The sequence below is a fragment of the Wasmannia auropunctata genome, unplaced genomic scaffold (assembly GCF_000956235.1).
Source record: "Wasmannia auropunctata unplaced genomic scaffold, wasmannia.A_1.0 LD336026.1, whole genome shotgun sequence".
Taxonomy (NCBI): Eukaryota; Metazoa; Arthropoda; class Insecta; order Hymenoptera; family Formicidae; genus Wasmannia; species Wasmannia auropunctata.
Genome location: NW_012026864.1, coordinates 1,510,758 through 1,522,331, shown reverse-complemented (window position 1 = coordinate 1,522,331; position 11,574 = coordinate 1,510,758). Strand labels below are relative to the sequence as shown.

Below are 11,574 nucleotides of genomic sequence, written 5' to 3'. Positions count from 1 at the left end.
TTTCACAGACAATATTTTAAATTTAGAAAGAACATGCGACCTAAATGCATGTTTTTTTTTTGTTTCGAAAAAATATTTTCCTGCGAAATTTTTTTAGCTTATTGCTTTGCATTCATGTTTGTGAGACTTGCATACAGCCACAATTTGCACTTTGAGACTTAAAAATTTATAATAATATAATCTTACAACCTAGCTGTAGTGCAATTTCAGCAAATTTTTGTTTTGATTTTTTTTTTAATCATTCTATACGATCCTGAAAGTTGTTATAAAATATAATGCAATTTTTTTCTTGTCAACAGCAAAAATACAGATCTGTAGTTCACAGTTATTCCGAGCGATGTCTCCATAGTCTCTCCTGCTAACCTACGAAATTTTGTCAAGTGATTGAAGATACACTTAACCCTCTCCTTTCGAAAAGGGGAGAGATGTTACAATGTTTAAACATTTCGGTATAAATAAATAGCTGTCACAATAGCTCAATAGTATAAAATGAGAACAGAAAATTGTTTACATCTCTTATCAATATTTGCAAATATCAGGTATATAATTGTATGAAATATCCATGTAAACTACATATTAAGAGTTATAAAAAGAATTATTTAGTACACATTAATACTAATTAATAATTTTTTGTCTTATCTATATTTTCAGGCAGATCTATAAAATGGAATTAAAAAGTCATTAATGTGCTGATAATCAATCGAGATCAGCTCACGATTTCAAAGACTTGAAATCGTTAAAATTGTTGAAGTGCGCAAGCTAGCTTATTTTTGTTGACATTATTTTTAAGATAGATTATTTGCATTTAATTTTTATATCAAGAAGCGTATTGATTACGTTGAGATGGAATTGGCAAAGGAAATCGTCGACGGCCTGGCAAGCATTCAGAATAGCAACATTTTGCCCGAAGAGGCGTTTCTGCAGTTATTAGACATCATAATGTTATATATTACTAAAAATATTAACAATGGAAAAAGTAAACAGATCTCACTTAATTTTTCTCTCTAAAATATAAGAATATTTCGAGATACAAATATTTATAATTAACTAACATCTTTTTTTTTTTACAGCAAGTATCGCTACTATTCATTCATCCAAGTCAGATCTGATAAAGGCTGCCGTTGCCAATGTGTCTTGCCTCTTCGTAGAGGCTGCTCGACACGATTACGATGAGGAGAGCTTGAAACATTTTCTACACAATGAACACATCAATGGGCAAAGAATCGAAACGCTATGCAGTACATATATGAACAATAAACAAAACATCCAGACTCAGCTGGAGCTGACGGGAAGTAGCCTGCCGCACGTAGTGGATACGGATTGGCGTTTACATCATTGCGTGAAGGTGAGTTATCCTTCCGGTAACGTTACGTTGGATTGCGTTACCTCATGCAATGTGTAATTCCAACGATATAAAAACAATTTCTCGTAAATTATGTACATCATATAATCTAGAAAAATTAAATATTACGTTCTCTTTAATGCAGATTAGCACGCGTTTCACCAACGTACCGATTTACAACATACGAATAAGTACAAAAGAATGCAATCAGGTGAGGCATGTGATATTTGCATGTACTATACAACAGCTACAAGAGTTGGTGTACAAATTGAAGGATGCTATAAGACACATTGAAAAAATGTCAAATATATGAACGGTCTAATGTCTATGGGCGATTATAATGTACAGTTTTGGAAATACGTTCTCGTCATCTTTGCTTTTGATAGTGATTTGTACATATGAAGGATAATGTTCTATGTGTGTATGTATGAACAATACGGTTTTTTCTGTAAGTGCAGTCAATTATATTTTTGCATTATTCGTGAAGAGAATAGCTTTGAATTCCATGTAGAATCATTACTGTTACTTTTATACGTTTATACATGTATATGTATATGTGTACATATACACGTACGTATATAAAAACTGATTAAAAATACAGTACACATCTTCTATTCTGCAGCCCGGTATTTACCTAAAATTTTGTTTTTATTAGCCGAAAAAATACATATAGTTATATACCCTTTTAATTAAATATAGAATTATATTAATTAATAATTCTTTACTATTGCTATGTAATATATATTTTGTAATAATGGTACACTATATACAAATAAAATTTAGCACATCTCGTAAGATAAATTGATATCCAACCATTAAAATTATTTAGAAAAATTGTTCACTTTGTTATGCTCTCTTAATTTTTGCTCTTTCGCCAATTCGCACGATCATATAAACGGATAATCTAAAATGCATAAATTATTAAAAATGAAGAGTTAAGAAAGAAAACAATAGAGAAGGCTTGGAAAGTGCAAAAATAAAATGCAGAAAGAGAGAGAGAGATAGGACAAATGGGAAGAGGAAAGACAGAATGACAGAAAAATATTATGCTTTTACGACTAATAATTTTGCTTTGTTAAAATATTTTCTCCATCTAGAATGAAGTAACGTAATGATCACAGTGTTTAATTGTCAACTAATTTTTTTTTGTCGTAATTATATCGCATACATTTATCATTTTTTATTGTTCCATATTAATTATTCGATATATGACAGGATAAGGCCTCGGACATTTTCTACCATTAGCAGTCTTCGAATATTTTCAAAATTACCCTCGAAATTATATCATTTTCGCTTCGATGCCGAATTAGTCTGAAAGTAAGAGATCCAACTTTCTGTTAGATTTTCAATTCAGTCACATAAAATGAAGTGTGCTCCAATAATTATGAATATTCAAATTTACAATATTTTATATAAACTTCGATAGCAAGAGTGATCATCTTACAGCGTGAATTCCATTTTTGATTTTTCCAAAATTACTATCTTTAATAGATCACTGTTGAATTTAATAGATTACTATAATAAATGTACAGTGGAGAACGAAAATGCTGTCTGATTCAGCTATACTGAGCAAAGTTACATCGAGCTAATTACTCCTTACGAGTTTCGTTGTGAATTTTCCTCCAATCATTGATAAGACGATCGGGCATGAACCATCGGCGAGAAAAGAGCTCGGTGTAAATGCAATTCAATCTCTCTAACATTAGAACAAGATAGCATTTTGACCCACGATTGTACAAGACATTAAAAATTTTATTTTTAAATACTTCAAAATCGATCGATACCGCACATTAAATGTACACATTAATATACAAATTGCGAAAGAATATATCTCGAAAAAATAATGATCACTCGGAAATGTAAGTCCAAAATACTAAAATTGGAAATAAAATGGTCTCTCGCGAAACATTGCGCAGCATACCATCCCATACAATTCTTTTCAATACAAATAAAGGGTCTTTCAAAAATATTCAACGCTGCGGACTATATAAATTTTTTTTTTCATCAACCTTATACGATATAAAAATGTATAATTTAAATTTAGGTAACATTATTATTAATTTAATTAGCTCAACTATACTTAATACTTCTTTTATACACACATATCTATATGTGCTCATTGTATGTGTACTCTCTTCTACTGAATAACTACGTGTTCACACGTTTCGTAAAACATGTTTTTTTTCCCATAATTACATTACTTCTCGAAAAAAGTGATTGCGACACTTTTAATTTACTTAGCGCTAAGGAATAACTTTGCATCCATTTAATATGCACAAGAACGCATATTGTATGTTATTAAGACATTATAATGCATTATATATTATGCTATTAACAAATTAACAGCAAGCGTATGCACTAAGAGATACAAATCATATAGTTGATTTTTATAAATATGTAACTTTAATGATAAACCTGTTTTCCAAGTGTTTAGTGCACAACTTGTATCCATATCCGTGAAAAATATATATATATATGCTTCGTTATATATTGCAATATATAATATATGTGTAACGAAGTAAGAAAAATATGACATAGAGACTGTCTCCCACTTGAAACATATTACTTTTTTTTCCGCCATGCCGAAATACGTCATTTCTTTTTTTCATACAGAAATAATTTTTATATACGTTTTTTTATTCATTTACAAAAGTATACAGGGTATCTTAAATTGCGCCCACTAATTATATAGCGTTTTTTTTTTGTAAAAAAAAATCGAATCCTGAATCATTTTTTTTCTATAATGCACAATGGAACAATTTCTACAATAATTACAGCTTCATTGAGCATTATATTAAAAAAATGGTTCAGAACTTTTAGACTATTTTTTATGAGAAATAACTCTATACATATAACTATAATTAATGGACTACTTAAGATACACCCTGTATATATAGTTTAATAAATATGTTTAACAATTTAATCATTGTGTGCGATATTTAATAAGAAATCTAGAACTGTTGTAGAGATTGATAATGGGAAATAGTCAAGTAACAAAGAATCATAAACGTTCGTTAAATAAGAAATCGAAAATTTGGAAATCACTTGAAATAAATAATATACGTTCGAAAAAAAAGGCATACAATAAAAAGTGGGACACGCCGTGTATACATATTATCTGTACATGTATGCGAGAGTGTAATAACAACGGAGGATTAACATCGTTAACGTCGTCAACGTTAACACCGGTGTTAGATATGCGTATGAAAATTCAGACGACCATAATCATATATCCATCAACGTACCTATATAAAATAATATATTCAACGTAGTGTCTCATAATAACTCATTTATAATAGAAAATAATTAGATCTTTTTTCGCGATTGCTATTTACAGAAATGTACAAATTTCTAACACACCATGAAACACCCTCAACAATGGTCATAAGTGCTCCTTACACGATGTTGTATAAACTTGTCTCTCATCACAGCCTTAATCAGCTTATCCTCTGACATTTTTTACGTAAAACGCGCGCGGATGTCGGAAGCGCGGTTTTTACAAATATCCAATTATACGTACACACGTACATATACATATTCTCGAACGTTAGAATAGAAACGTTAGAATTAGCTGGCAGTAAATGTCAGAACATGGGCTGTGTATAAGGCTCGCTGCAGGATTCCATCTTCCACACTCGAGCCACGCCGTGTCGAATTTAAATGCATGCTGATACGCGCGTAGCAAGACCTTTTTCGCGACTCGCACTGACTCGCATTTTAAAGATGATTAATCCCCTTCTCGTTCTCACGAGATCACGTCTCCGCTTTACTTTTTTGTACTTCAGATTTATTACCCTGTATCTGCTCACCGCTCTTGCCGTGATCCTCGCTCTTGGAATCGTCCGCCGGCGAGTCACTGATATTGGCTAGCGTGTTACCCTTTGGGATACTATTCCGCTCTTTGGGCGAGGACCGTTCCACCTGGCCGTCCCGATCGGTCTTCTCCGCTGTCGTCGACGTCACCTCGTTACCGCTAGCCTCCTTGGACTTCTTGTTCGCCAATTGTTCCGTTGTCACGTCACCGTTGACTTTGGCCGCTTGGCTCTTCTCCTTCTTGTCGTTCGCGTGCAGGCTCGCGGCGTTGTCGGTGACCTCGCCGCCGGATTTCGCCTCCGCGGGCTTCGCCTTCGAATTGTCCTCCTTACATCGCGCCGTCTCTTGCGCCTTTCGCGCCGCCTCCGTTTCCTTACCCTGTTTTCGCTCGCTCGGCACGCTCGGATTCTCGGCTGGCTCACCCGCGCCCGCCGTCGCCCGGTTGAGCGACGACGAGGAGGAGTTCGGCTTTGCGACCTGCGCCCCGACGTCGGCGTCGCTCGTGTCCAAGGTCGCGGACGACGTTTTCGCGACGTTGGAAGTCGGACTTGGCGACAGACCGCCGCTCTTGGACAGATTGAACGCGTTGAATTCTCGTTGCAGCGACACGGACACGGATGCGGACACGGGTACCGGAACCGGTATCGGCACCGACACCGGTGCCGTCACGGCCACGCTCTTGGAGAGAAGTAGCGCGACATTGTTCGCCGTTGACGACGTTATCGGCGACTGCGACTCCGTCTTCCCGAGGCCGAACGACGTGGACGACGAGATCGAGCTCGGCGACGGGGCCTTGGGCGACTTGGGCGAGGCCGAGTGCGTGCTGGGTGGTATTCTCTGCACCGTCGGCGGCTGGCCGACCACGGGCGCGTAGCCGGTGGTCTGCTGCGGTATGTAGCTCGACCGCTGATACAGCTTGTTGATCGCGGGCGGTAGACTGCTGTGGAAGGCACTGGGTGGCGGGATGCCGATGGGCGAGCGTATCAGCGGATTCGGGAATCGGCTGGCGTCCGGGAACGGTGACGGGAAGTGCGAGTATATGATCCGCGGATTCGTGTTGGGCGTCGGGGATGGTATGAACGGATTGGTCGACAGCATGTTCACCGGCGAGTTCCTCGGCGAGATCGGCGAGCCGGTGTTACGGCATATGTCGCGCGAGAACGGCGTGTTCTGGTAGCTCCGCGCGTTCGGCGAGTACGGCGGCGGCGATATGATCGGCGAGTTGATCGCGGAGACGATGGGCGACAGGGTCTTGGGATCGATTTTCATCATGCTGAGAGTGGCCGCGCCCTTCGCGTTGGTCGACGACTGCTCCTTCTCCTTCGTGTTGTCGTTCGCCACCCCGTACATGGGCTTCACGCCCGACGCGGGATTGCCCAGGTACCGCGGCATGTTGCGCATCTTGAAGATCTTGGCCGGCTTGGACGGGATCTGCTTGTTCGCGCCCTCGGACATGGAGGTCTGCGTTTGATTCTGCATCTCCTTCGCCTGGTTCTTCGCCGCCACGTAGTTGTTCTTCGACAACGTGGGATTCCAGGACTTGGGCGGATCGCGCAGCGTCTTGTAGCCGACCGATTGGCTCTGCTTCTTGAGGGGCGCCAATCTCTGGGCCGCGTGGGACGACGCCGGTGCCGGCGACGTCGACACCGTCAGCACGTTGGCGGCGGACGTCGACGTGGGTAGCGCGGGCTTGTCGCTCTTATTCTCCATTGTCGTCACGTTGCTGCTCGGAATGAACACCGGCACGTTCGGGATATTCGACATGTGCTTGATCATCATGGCCGAATTGGGTAGCAACGGCGACAAGTTCTTCTTCGCGTTTATTCTGAGCAGATCCGGCACGTCCGACTTCCCCTGCGCGTCCACCCTGTTCTTCTCCTTCGAATTCTCGCCTATCTTCGCGCAGATGTCGTTGATCTTCGAGCCGGTCGTGTTGTTGGAGCCGATCTTCGCGCAGATCTCATTCAGGTTGGTACCCTTCGCGGTCATGTCCTGCTTGCGCATGGCCATTTGCTTCATCAGCGATATGGGGATCGCGTCCGGGCACGGTGGTATCGGGCACGCGCCGGTCAGCACCGGTTTCGACATCGCCGTCGTTGTGATCATCGCCGTCGACACAGCGGCCGTCACGTCTACGTTACTGTAACTATTCTTCAGCGACGTGGGTATAGAATACACATTTACGGATGACGTTTGCACGTTGAATTGAGGCATCGGCGACATTTGGACGCTATTGGGAGCTGTTGAACAAGTCACAAGCGGCACGGTTCCCGACGGTTTCTGAGCCACGCCAACGGAATCTTTCAGCGCTGACTCCAGAACGGCCGAGTTGCTCACGAGCTTGTGAAGCGTCGGGGGAAACGCCGGTGTCGTTTTACTGATCGTGGCCGTGGGAACGTTCGGTACAGCGAACACAATATCCTCGCTGACTATGATATTGTTGCTCGGCATTCTCTGACCGAGTATACCGGCGACTTGACTCGTCCTCGCGGTGGATTCGACCGACGCTTGCACGGGCGAGTTCCTCTGCTCCAGCAAATTCAAAGCCTGCTGCAAATCGATACTTATACTTTGATTACTCCTCTCGTCGACAGCTTTTTGCTTATCAGGTCCGGACGCGGGATCCGAAACATTTTGAGACGCCACGACCGCGGGCGCGACCGACTTTTGTGAAGAACTCACCGTCGAAACTTGATCCGTTACGCTCTCACAGTTGGTTTGCGCCTTCGCGTCGCTAAGTTTCGTATCTTGGACCGATGGCTTTACATCGGATTTCTTCGCACCTTGCTGAAGACCCGTTCGTTTCTCCTTCGGCGCTTTCTTGGAGTAAGTGTTATTAACCTGACCTATCTTCGGCTGAAACTGCAATTTTGCGCTCAACGCGTCGATCTTCGATCCGGCGCTCCCCGTTTTCGCCTCGCTCGAATTTTTTATGCATTCCTTCTGACTCTCGGACTGGAAATCTGCGCTGTTGTTGTTATTATTTATCGCCATCTTCTTCGCATCCATTTTTTCTTTATCCTCGATAACCACGTTCTCCGCTGCAAGTTGCGTCGCCAAGTGACCTTTCTGCTCCTGCGAAACTGCCTCGGACTTGTCCTCGACATTGGCAATTTGATTGTGGAGTTTCACTTCTTGCGCGTCTTGCTGCAATTTTGCCGAAGCGGTGCAATTTCTCGTTTCAATCGCCTGCCTCGTCGCGGTCCCCCCGTTGTGCTGATTAGTTAGCGGCACGCAATTCTTAGTCGACGAATTCTCGTTCGCGAACTTTACGTCGCTCGTAACGAGAAATGCATTGCTCGGATCGGAAAAAATTGGATTCTTCGCGTCGATAATCAAGGTGGACTGCAGTATCTCTGCAGATGATTTAGACGTACCACAGTTTCCCATTTTCACCGAATCCGCTTTGCTAATTTCCGCAATGGAGCAGGCTACGGTCTCCTCCGAAGTTTTCTCTTGCAAATTCTCGATTTCCGCTTGCCTCTTGTGCACCGTATCCGATATATCGGTTATACTCATCACGCCCGTTTCCGATATCTTCAATTGCACCTCCTTCCACTCGCGTTTCCCCGATTTGTCATCCTTCAAGTCTATGGAATCGATGCCGGCGTCCATCAGTGACTTTTTGTAGTTCGCGTTGTCCTCCGACAATTTCAGGCGTTTCGAGGATGTCTCAAATATCCTATAGCTTAAGTGTAATGGTACTTTCTGCAATACAATAGATATACAACATTACTCTGAGTAATAATATACACATCGTACATAATTGAATCAAATATTAAATGAATTAAATACATACCCGCCTCCAATGATAGATATACATTACATCCATTAATGAATAACTACTGCACAACGTCTCCTCCTCGTACATTATATCGACTCTATTCGCATCGCCAAGTCCGTACTTGGCTCTGATTAGCTTTTGCAAATGGAATATTGTAACTGCCGCGGGACACCGAAAGTATCGCCTTAAGAGAGACTTCTCGGACGAGACGTCCGTCTCATTTAATTCTTCCGTATTAGGATTAGAGTATTCCAGAGACAGGCTGAGAGATTCATCCGCAGAGTATATGTGTGAATGTATAGGTTCTCCGCGGGCTTCCGAAGACAGCGCTTTACTGCACGCTTTTGGATGTTTCGCATAAAATTCTCTCCGACATCGCATTTCGTCTGAAACAACGTTTTTTATTTTGTCATCATTCGCCACCTCGCAACTATGACATGGTAGATTCTCTTCTTATTGAAGAAAAAGAAGCATACTTTGATAGCATCCAGGTACCAGTTTATAAACAATATCCTGTAGCATGTGGTCAGAACGTATATTTACTAGCGGGTGCTTTTTGTGGATCTGTACGCCGCAGATCGGGCAATATTTGTTACTCTCCAAATATTTGACAATGCAACTTCTGCAAACTGTAAAAAAAAAAGAACACATTGAAAATCTCACAATAATATTATCCAGTTGTGAATTATCGTTTAAAAAAAAAAAAAATATATATATATATATGTGGTGTGACATAGCAGAAAGATACTGTACATGAGTGTAAACATTCTATAATGGTAGTCGCATCGATGAAATATCCACCACATAACTTGCAGGTCAATTGTTCGTTAAGTTTAGCCAGACACACTCGTTGTCCACCACTCTGCCCTGACATTCTACAACACAAATGTACAACAAAAACACATTATCAAATATATTGTCTTTGTGCAAGTGAAAGTTAACAGAATATTAAATGTGCCATTAATTATAACATATAGGAAACATAATTGACCGTCAATTACAATGTAATAATACGCAGTGTTTATCTACAGCACACTTGCACAAATATTTATTTAATTACAATTGAAAGGATGTATAATGAAAATATTAATAATTCATAGCTATATCGTTACGGGCACGTGAGATGTAAGCAGCACATTTTAACAATTTGCGAATAACATGCGTTTAATATGGCATTTAAATTCTTATAAAATCGTTTTATTTAAAATAGTGAATTAATATAGCAGAAAAGGAATAAAACTGTTGAAAAATTGAATTAAACGCGATGAAGTTTCTTTTACTTTCCTTCGCATAGTGTTACGATAAAACGACTGTGTTTCTTCGATCATCAGAGGAACTAAATTCACTTAAATGTTGTAAACGTAAAAGTTTTCACAATTATTTTAATCATATCAGATTCAAATCATACATAGAAGCGTCTTACGAGAAAAACGAGGGTTACCCAAATATATCTCCTGAATAATGCAAAAGTATATAAACCTACTCTGTACATACAAGAACGCGATCAATGTTTACTGTCAACTTTGACAGGTGCGAACGGGCGCTGTAATTTTATATCGTACAAAATCCGCGTAGCCGCTACGTAACTCTAGCCCCCGTCGAACGTAACCAAACCAAAGGTAACAGCTGCCGAATGAAAGCGACACGATTGACAGGAGCAGGAACGCGAGGGATGCGCAATGGGATTAACGGAGATCAACGGAGATTCACTTCGGTGACACCGTTTCTTTTCGACGGGAACGGCGGGAGGGCGGGGAGGGGAGGGGGAGGGGAGAGAGCAGTCGGATAACGGTTCGGAAAACTGAAAAAAACATTCGTGCAGCTCGCGATACGCGGGATCGATCTGTCAGCATCCTCGACGTGCATCACGCGAGGAGCCGTTAAACCGGAGGGGAGGGAAAAAAAGAGAGTACTTCCAATTTACTCGGCGTCGCACGGTGCCGAGGGCTATGCTCGCCCGGGGGGCGCGAAACCGCCCCGGGAAACAGGACTTACGTGACGAACGAGGCGAGAATCGTCCGTTTTATTTGGTAATCGTCATTTGGCCTCAAAAGTCAGGAAAGTTGGGTCAGGTGTAACTTGTCACGGGTTGCCATCACGGGCCGTCACATCGTCCACCGCGGGGAAACACTCCGTGGGGGGGGGGGGGGGGATATTCTCACATTCTCCGCGCCGACACGGGGAGGGATTCGATGCCGCGTTCGCGTTTCACGGCGGATCGTTGGAGCGATACACGACGCGCGATCCGCGATGCGCCTCAGCGGCGGCGTGCGCTCATCCTCGGGCTGCACGAGCGTGACACACTACGCTAGTACGCTACGCCGAAAAACTGCGCGTACGACGGTCAGAACAAAATGGCGGATAAACAATCGGCACTACGTGCGACACACGCACGACGGGAAAACATTGCGCAGCGCCCCGCGCGAATCGTACGACGACTGTTCGGCATGAGAAACTCCTCCGATACGCGGCGGCGGCGGCGGCGACGGCGGCGGCGAGAAATGAGCGCGCGGCACAAAATGGCCGCGTAATTATTCACATTAGTTAGTTACGGCGCAGGTAACCAATCACGAGACTAATTTGAGAGAGAGAGAGAGAGAGAGAGAGAGAAGACCATATCGCCGCATCTGTTATA

The 11,574-nt window shown here is 42.2% G+C and overlaps 2 protein-coding genes across 2 annotated transcripts; one reads left to right on the top strand and one right to left on the bottom strand.

Moving 5' to 3' along the window:
- The first annotated feature begins 20 nt into the window (after positions 1–20).
- LOC105452753 (COMM domain-containing protein 3) lies at positions 21–1,825 on the top strand. The gene is made up of 4 exons (XM_011694141.1): positions 21–539; positions 652–976; positions 1,071–1,345; positions 1,488–1,825. The coding sequence occupies exons 2-4, from the start codon at positions 844–846 to the stop codon at positions 1,653–1,655; spliced, it is 576 nt and encodes a 191-aa protein (XP_011692443.1). The 5' UTR covers positions 21–539; positions 652–843; the 3' UTR covers positions 1,656–1,825.
- A 2,404-nt stretch (positions 1,826–4,229) lies between these two features.
- Positions 4,230–11,397, bottom strand: LOC105452752 (polycomb group protein Psc-like). The gene is made up of 5 exons (XM_011694139.1): positions 10,935–11,397; positions 9,693–9,814; positions 9,416–9,568; positions 8,955–9,325; positions 4,230–8,863 (listed from the first exon to the last, which is right to left on the bottom strand). Exons 2-5 carry the CDS (start codon positions 9,811–9,813, stop codon positions 5,096–5,098), a joined length of 4,413 nt encoding a protein of 1,470 aa, XP_011692441.1. The 5' UTR covers position 9,814; positions 10,935–11,397; the 3' UTR covers positions 4,230–5,095.
- Between the last annotated feature and the right edge of the window lie 177 nt (positions 11,398–11,574).

What these genes read in the sequence shown, in the direction of transcription:
- LOC105452753 (XM_011694141.1), top strand. Translation starts at nt 844, where the DNA reads ATGGAATTGGCAAAGGAAATCGTCGACGGCCTGGCAAGCATTCAGAAT. An exon ending in AAATATTAACAATGGAAAAA is followed by an intron (nt 977 to 1,070) that starts GTAAACAGATCT and finishes TTTTTTTTACAG; the next exon opens with CAAGTATCGCTACTATTCAT. An exon ending in GTTTACATCATTGCGTGAAG is followed by an intron (nt 1,346 to 1,487) that starts GTGAGTTATCCT and finishes TCTTTAATGCAG; the next exon opens with ATTAGCACGCGTTTCACCAA.
- LOC105452752 (XM_011694139.1), bottom strand. Translation starts at nt 9,813, where the DNA reads ATGTCAGGGCAGAGTGGTGGACAACGAGTGTGTCTGGCTAAACTTAAC. An exon ending in GGTACCTGGATGCTATCAAA is followed by an intron (nt 9,326 to 9,415) that starts GTATGCTTCTTT and finishes ACGTTGTTTCAG; the next exon opens with ACGAAATGCGATGTCGGAGA. An exon ending in ATATCTATCATTGGAGGCGG is followed by an intron (nt 8,864 to 8,954) that starts GTATGTATTTAA and finishes ATTGTATTGCAG; the next exon opens with AAAGTACCATTACACTTAAG.